Below are 8,293 nucleotides of genomic sequence, written 5' to 3' on the forward strand. Positions count from 1 at the left end.
AAACCTAATTTACGGTTCATTTACATATTTAACCAATCAACGCATGACACGTCAGCTTCACTTTTTTTTTTCGCTTCACTTTTTCCAAAGAGGTTAGCCTTTGAAAGTTGAATTTATACTAACGGTCAAAAAATTAAAAAATTGTAAGTATTAATATTTCATTATATAAGCATCGTATGGTGGAGAGAATTGTTAAAGAACAACCCATATTTTAAATTATTGGTTTTCTCAAAGGGTTAATAATTGAAAAATAAAATTTAAATTGACCGCCAAAAACTTTGAATTTTATATTAGTATTTGAATTTTATATGAGTACTAAATGTACATTCTATAAGCGTTGTATAGTGAAAGCCCTAAATTATAAATATAATGACACTTTTTTCTATCATATGACTTGTTCATCATATTATAATGCACCAACATGAGCACCGTCGGAAAGGATAACGAAGACATGACCCAGACCCGATACATCACCACCGATGTGGCGTGGTGGAACGCGTGGAGGCCCGAGAGGTGGCGGCCGCCGGAGAGGTGGATGATGAGAGTGTCGTCAAACTCGAGGAACATAGAGAGGTATGCCATGTGGGCCCAGAAAAAGAACGGCCCTCTCGAGGGAGTCTTTGGCGGGATGCAGAAGATGGCGTCATAAGGGGACAGGGCGGCTCCGGCGGACATGGTTCTGGGCGGCGGTGATGGGGTGAAGGATTTCCGGAGGGACCATCGGAGGAGTGAGGTGGCGGGACCGGGAGAAGAGTAAAGGTAAAAGATAATTGTAGATATATATTATCAATAATTTATTTACAAAAGAAATATACAAATAAATCTCAATCTCAAAATAGTCATTTAAGAAGCCAAAACAATTAAAAAAACAAAGAGCTCAAAACAGGACCCTTAAAAAAAAGCCCAAAACAACTCAAACAGGTCCAAAATAAACCTCAAATAAGGCCTAAGACCAAGCTCGAACCAAACCCAGGACCAAGCCCAGACCCGACCCAGGACCAAACCCAGACCCGGCCCAGGACCTGGCCCGGACCGTGACCCAAATGGCCTTGTGCCTGTGCCCGGGCTGGTCCTAATGATTATCTACTTTGGGTTGGGCTGACCCGGACCCCGTCATTATTGGGCCGGGTTGGGCCTAGGCCCGGACCTGCTAAGGGCCTCATCTTTTTGGGCCGGCCTGGCCCAATTGACAGCTTGATCCGATGATTAATCTCAATCTTGAAGGGATCCTTAGAAGAACATAAAAATAAAATATAAAAAAAAAACTGAAAATTGTAGAATGTGCTACATCAGCAATATGAAAAGAAGTGGTAAAATTAGGCAACAATGTGGATGAATCGTGCGTTTTTTTTTTTTGTTTTTTGATTAATGGATGAATAGTGCGTTATTGAGCGATGATATATTTAATTAGATGGTGGGTATTGACTATTGATGTAGAAAAGAAATAAATAAAGGGGAAGGGCAAGCATGTTATATTTTCGAAGGAAATGTTAAAATAAAAGAGATTAATATTAGTAAATGAAATTAGAGGAGTCACTTGGTTGGTTGCGTGTTGGTTTCCACATCGGGGATGAAGTGAATAGGATTGGATCGAAGGGATCGATGCAGCAGCGGCTGGGAAGCGGCACGGCGTCGCCGGTGTCGCCGATGCGGTCGCCGCGGGTGCGGAGGAAGGGGCCGGCGGCGGTGGGGGGGCGGGGGGTGGTGCAGAGGGTGACGTGGCAGATACTGGGGCTGCTGATCCGGCGGCAGGGAGTGTTCCTGTTCGCGCCGGTGGTGTACATATCTGGGATGCTCCTCTACATGGGCTCCGTCTCCTTCGACGTGGTCCCCATCATCCGCCACCGCCCCGCCCCCGGCTCCCTCTACCGCAGCCCCCTTCTGTTCCGCAACCTCCGCCCCTTCCTCCTCTCCGACGACTCCTCCGACGACAAAGCCATCAACACCCTCTGGAAGCACACTTCCTCCGCCTCCCCCTCTCAATGGTCTCCCTGCCTCCGCTCTTCCTCCTCTTCCAGCGGCGGCTCCATGAATGGATACATCTACATCGAGGCCAACGGCGGCCTCAATCAGCAGCGCACCTCTGTATGTATGCCTTCTTCTTCTCCATTCCATTCAATGGAGGCAACAACTCATCTCCATTCTCTCTCTCTCTCTCTCTGCAGATTTGCAACGCTGTCGCCGTCGCCGGCTTCCTCAACGCCACCCTCGTCATCCCCAACTTCCATTACCACAGCGTCTGGAGAGATCCCAGGCAAGACAGATCACCAACCATTCCTTTTACTGTTCTTTCTTTCTTAACCACATGTCATGTCTTAATTTCCTCCTCTGAATCTGCTCTCCCTCCCTGTCGCAGCAAATTCAACGACATTTACGATCAAGACTATTTCACAACCAGGCTGGCGAATGAGGTGCAAGTGGTGAGCGACATCCCTGGCTACATAATGGAGAGGTTCGACCACAACATGAGCAACGTCTTCAACTTCAAGATCAAGGCCGGGGCACCCATTCGCCACTACAAAGACACCGTCCTCCCAAAGCTGCTCGAAGAAAAGTAAGCTTTCCATTACCACACGGCTCGTCCTCATTTTAACCGTGAAAACACCGAACGCAGGCTCATTCGCATCTCGCCTTTTGCGAACCGCCTATCGCCCGATGCTCCTCCTCCCGTGCAGCGCCTTAGGTGCTTAGCGAATTACGAAGCTCTGCGCTTCTCGAGCCCTATACTGGGCATGGGCGATGTCTTGGTGGCCAGGATGAAACAACACAGCGTCAAATACGGTGGCAAATACGTGTCTGTGCATCTACGTTTCGAAGAGGTCAGTTTCATGAATAATAATCATGTTTGATATGTGCTTGGACCTTAGAAATGATGTTGTGTGCGTGCACAGGACATGGTTGCCTTCTCTTGCTGCGTGTTCGATGGCGGGCAGCAAGAGATGGAAGACATGGTGGCCGCAAGAGAGAGAGGGTGGCGGGGTAAATTTACGAAACCCGGTAAAATCATAAGCCCCGGAATGTTCAGAATCAATGGAAAGTGTCCACTCACTCCTCTGGAGGTACCCTCTTTTACTTCTCTTGCGTATATCATTTGGGTAAATAAATAAAAGAAAGAAAGTGGTCCTTCTTCTGCTTCGTGGTAGGTTGGTCTAATGCTGCGGGGAATGGGGTTTGACAAGAACACGTATATTTATTTGGCATCCGGAAAGATATACAATGCCGAGAAGACAATGGCTCCTCTCTTGGAAATGTTTCCGAATTTGCTGACGAAAGAGAAGCTGGCTTCACCTGAAGAGCTCGCTCCATTCAAGGTGTGCTCAACAATATATATTGTATATGCGAGTGAGTTTGGGTTTTGGTTTTCATTAGTAGTAACTGAGGTTGTGGTGGTAGAACTATTCTTCCAGAATGGCAGCCATAGACTACACGGTGTGTCTTCATAGCGAGGTCTTTGTCACCACTCAAGGCGGCAACTTCCCTCAGTTGCTCACCGGCCACCGCAGATACATGTACGCCGGTCACTCCAAGACCATCAAACCAGACAAACGAAAGCTCGCTCAAATTTTCGATAATCCAAATATCAGGTACGCAAACGGATCTCCTCTTCACTCTCGTTCTGGCTTATATCGCGGCGTTGTATGAATTTGTTTTTACATTTTTTTTGTGTGCTTGTATGTGTGTGTTCAGCTGGAAGGCTTTCAAGCGGCAAATGCTAACTCTTCGGTCGCACAGCGCTCTAAAGGGGTTCGAGTTGAAAAGGCCAAACGACTCGATATATTCGTATCCATGCCCGGATTGTATGTGTCGCATCAACAAGACAGAGGATTCAAAACCGCCATGAGGAGAGTTGTACCACCACCTAGTCAGTAGTTTTTGTTGGAATTCTTTGATTTTTTTTTCGGGGCCTCGATTTTTGGAGCTACGAGGAATTTTTTTTTTTTTTTTTTTAGTTTTTTTTTTTTTGGAGGTCACATTGATCTGATTTAATTGTTTCTTTGTACATGTATGAAATCTAACAGGCTGTGGATTGATTTGACACATTAGATTTAGTCCGACTTTGATTCATCCAACTTTGTTTCGTTTGAATATTGTACACAAACAAGAAATACAATACCAATTCTTTGATCCCACCGTTTGCAATTTTATTCTATTACTCATCCCTCACAGTATGATATTGAACAGTTTCTTATACAAGAAAGTGTATTTGGCAGTTTCAATTATAAAACTTGGGGTACTTTTTTGTGGTATATATGCGCTCTCTCTCTCTCGACAAGGTAGATGCAAATACATCTGTCCAAGCCAAGTCAACTTTGTTGATTGCGCCAACATAAACAACAAAAAGGTTCTAACACTGATAGAAAGACAGCCCAACCGAAGAAGCTAGAGCTTAATTTATTGGCTTTTCTTTTTCAGGAATGGCAACGGATATGTGTCCGTGGGTCCACTTGTTCCGTTACCCGACTCTGGTTTGAAAATAGATCCGTTTTCCGGACCCATTTACCCGGTTTTTGAAGCGGGCAGAGCCGCCGAATAAACAACTAGAATTGTGTCGGACCCACTACCTGTTTAAAGTTTTCGGGTACCGAATCGAGTAGATCCACTAGATCCTTAAATGCGTTTGATTAAAAAAAAAAATCAAATCTTATAATATCATCCAAACAATTAAAAGAAAATTGAAATTCGAAGTTTACAAAACAAATGTATGTAATCATGCTTTGAAATTCTTAATGAAAAGTGTTTAAAATAGAGTTTATCTTTATTGCTACTCCATCATAACCCTTGACGATGTCGGGTCCTACAAAAATCAAATCATTATAGCAAGATGACATGATATTATAAACACAATTATTATTTTTTAAAAAATACCTCTTTATCACTTGTATCTCTATCATCTCAATAATACATGTAGATATAGGGCTGACAATTTTACGCGTTACCTGACCCGTTATCTAGTGTAAAAAGACCGAATAAGACCCGCTCTTATTGGGTAAACGGGTTAGACCCGTTAGAGTTTTAGCGGGTCTGGGTAATAGAATTGATGGACTCGTACCGGTCTACTCGGGATCCGGCCCGTTAACACTTAAGCAGTGTTTTATTAAGAATTGATCTTAAGTCCATTAGGTTATATCAAGTGTTAATTACCACTTGACTAACATTCTAATTTTATATTATTGAGTTACTATTTTTTATAATTAGACTAATCAAAAAATACTAAACCACAATCCACAACACTTATAAGTCTTAAGTCTGTCATATCTGTTTTGTTAATAATATAGAATTTGTTAATCTTATAAGCGCATCGTTTATTTTTCTTTTTGAACTTGATATAAAAGTATTGTTAATATAATATAGTAGAATTAATATTAGTACTCTTTTTTTTATTTTATTTTTTTTGCTTCGAAAGTACTCTTATAACAGTAGTATTATATTGTATTTGTTATACAGTCATTTTTCTTATGGTAAAAACGACGCCTCAATTGCTAAAACGACCGCACAATGCGAAAAGAATAACTCAGCCAAACGGGCCAAAAATATGTTTGACCAAAACCGAGGATCGTTAAACATGCTTGCAAGCTATTTCATGATGGCACTTGGCCAAGCGACAAGCGCCAAGCGCCAAGCGCCAAGCGTCAAGCGCCAAGCAACAAGCGACAAGCGACAAGCCCCAAGCAACAAGCGTCAAGCGCCAAGCGCCAAGCGACAAGCGCCAAGCGCCAAGCGCCAAGCGACAAGCGACAAGCGCCAAGCGCCAAGCCCCAAGCGACAAGCGACAAGCGCCAAGCGCCAAAATCCTATAAATACCCCCTCTCTCTTTCTCAAGGCAAGGGATTCTCGACTCATAAGTTCTCTCTGAACTTAAGAAGTTCTCTCTGAACTTGAAAAAATACGCATCTCTCTCACTAGAGAAATATTTCCTCTCTCTACCCTCTAGAGATGAGATGAGACCCCCCCACCTCTGCTAATGTTGAGCGTCGGAGCGCGCATCGGGTGAAAACCCTCCGCGCCCCCTAGTTCATGTTTCTTGATTCTCAGGTTGAAGAACGCGAAGAACACGAAGAACGTGAAGAACACGAAGGCCGACTATACGAAGTGACGAGGAGCCAGAAATCACTTTCCGGCGAGGCAAGGGCGACGAGAATAGAAGAACTTCACCACACCTAACCTACGTGCGGTCATAGGGTCCGACCCTAGATCGATCCACGGACGGTTCTGAATGCTAATCCAAAAACGCGATTAACAGTATTCATGGGCCGTGAGGATTATAGTTAATAGTATTATAACAATAGTAGTTTATGATATCATTTATATATTATAATAGAAGAATTTGTTGTAACTAGTCAATTCTCAAGTTTTTTTTAAGATTCTAGCAAAAATTTCATATTATTAAAAAAATAGTTCATTAAGTCGAAGTTATTTAATTAACTAAATCAGTTAATTTAATTTATTTAACTCTGATGGGCTATTTTTTGAAGTAAATTAAATTAATCTAACCAGTTAATTTATTAACTTCGGCATGATGAGTTATTTTCTTAATAAAATAAAACTTTGACTTTTTTTTAAAAGGAGGTGGACTATTGGACTACTGGCCTAATTTTCCCTTTATAATATTATGCTTACATGTGTTCGATATGATATATATATATATATATATATATATATATATATATATATATTTATATATGGACATATTTTAGTCATGTATTTAACTGTGTAAAAAAAAAGGTAAACAGGTCTACTCGACTCGGTACCCGTAAACTTTAAACGAGTAAATGAGTCTGACCCTTTTCTACCTGTTTAATCGGCGGGTATACCCGTTACCCGGCCCGTTTCTAAAATCGAGTAAACGGGACAGAGTAGCGGGTCTATTTTTTAATCAGGTCCGGGTAACGGAATGAGGGGACCCGACCGGACCCGGACCTATTGCCATTCCTATGTAGACATCGTCGTGAGTTTTCTCTTCTACAATAATAAAAAAAAAATAATAATAAAGACAATGAGTATGTAAGTAAATATTTTAAAATTGAAATGTGATTGAAAACAAAAAATTTACCTTGAATTTCATTCTTCAACTAATTTTGAGTACACAATGCTTTTAAAGTATCTGGCAAAGTCTACTACGATATGATTAATAACTCTTTCGCTTGTTGAGAATACAGATTCAGAAGCAACCGTAGAGATAGGAATAGAAAATATATCTCTAATTATTTGTTACGCCCTTGTTATCGGTTCCAAGAAAGTGAGATATGTGACACAAAAGGCACTAAAAAATGCTAGATTTTGGAGAATAAGGCCGGAGAAAATCGATGAAAAGGCCTTAAAAATAACCTATCCGAGACCTCCCGAAAAGAAAACCCACGATGCGCCTCAGAACACCAGACAAAAGACTCCTGTCGGCCTCCTTCCGGCCAAGTGCCACCCGGCGCCGGCCTCCTGCCTCTCGCCGGCCAGGTGCCATGCCGGTGACGACCCCTTGACGCGCCGGGCAGGAAGGTGACTCATGCCGGCCCCATGACCCTGGCCGGCCGGGTAACTCCGCCGCTCTTGGCACTATCAACTATATCTTCACTTTGTAAAAATGTTTCAAACTTGGATTTTTTTAGTCGATGGACAAGGAGGAAGACCTTCATACATAGAACAAGCCCCATCGTCGTTTCTACTTTTTTTTCCCATCAACTCATATTCATTCACTAATGATCTCATGTAGTTGTGAATGAACATTTGATGTTTCCTTCATACTGTGTTCATCCATATATCAAAGGAAAGTAGCATTTAAAAGACTTCATATTGTACTAATGATCTAGCATAGTTGCTTTAGATATAATATCTCATGGATTTCATCCCAATACTTGTCAATTATGATATATGACATAGCTTGTATCTCTACTATATAAGAGATGAAAAACAATCATAAAGAGACAAGTTTACCTCAGCGATCTCCGTAAAGAGAATATAAGAGTTGGATATTTGATACCTGAAAAATCTCAGTATGTAAGGAAATATTTACAAACAGCATTCTAATAAGAGAATTTAAGTAGTAGAAGAGATGTGATGCCTAAAAAAATTCAATCACGTTATAGAAGTTCTCGAGTCTACCACATAATTCAGAGGCTATCTTACAATTCGTGTCGGAAGGCAAACAAAGATACTGATTATCCCGTTGCTTCTAATGAAAAAAAAAAACATCTTTATAATGCTCAAAGAAACTTGAAGTATCAAATACGTAGAGTTCCATCTTGTTTTACAATAATTCACGGCTAAACTCTTATTAGTATACATCACTTTCAATTGATTC

At 41.6% G+C, this 8,293-nt stretch overlaps 1 protein-coding gene and 1 long non-coding RNA gene across 3 annotated transcripts; one reads left to right on the forward strand and one right to left on the reverse strand.

Annotated features, from left to right (window-relative positions):
• Window positions 1-1,445: 1,445 nt before the first annotated feature.
• Window positions 1,446-4,125, forward strand: LOC149401831 (protein ESMERALDA 1-like). 2 transcript variants are annotated; one of them, XR_016296198.1, is made up of 8 exons: window positions 1,446-2,085; window positions 2,166-2,254; window positions 2,357-2,554; window positions 2,615-2,819; window positions 2,892-3,059; window positions 3,144-3,311; window positions 3,408-3,584; window positions 3,688-4,125. XR_016296198.1 is itself a non-coding variant. In XM_089610028.1 (8 exons), exons 1-8 carry the CDS (start codon window positions 1,519-1,521, stop codon window positions 3,839-3,841), a joined length of 1,740 nt encoding a protein of 579 aa, XP_089466154.1. In that variant the 5' UTR covers window positions 1,454-1,518; the 3' UTR covers window positions 3,842-4,125. The 2 variants fall into 2 exon arrangements, 1 of the variants encoding a protein (XP_089466154.1); XM_089610028.1 differs by having other exon boundaries at window positions 1,454-2,085; window positions 3,394-3,584.
• Window positions 4,126-7,551: 3,426 nt separating this feature from the next.
• On the reverse strand, window positions 7,552-8,006 carry LOC149401832 (uncharacterized). Its single transcript, XR_016296032.1, has 2 exons — window positions 7,927-8,006; window positions 7,552-7,736 (listed from the first exon to the last, which is right to left on the reverse strand). It is a non-coding gene; the product is annotated as an uncharacterized LOC149401832 (long non-coding RNA).
• Window positions 8,007-8,293: the final 287 nt, after the last annotated feature.

The sequence above is a fragment of the Urtica dioica genome, chromosome 3 (genome assembly GCF_054948205.1).
Source record: "Urtica dioica subsp. dioica isolate 48M chromosome 3, U.dioica_male_clone48M_v1_H2, whole genome shotgun sequence".
NCBI classification, from domain to species: Eukaryota; Viridiplantae; Streptophyta; class Magnoliopsida; order Rosales; family Urticaceae; genus Urtica; species Urtica dioica.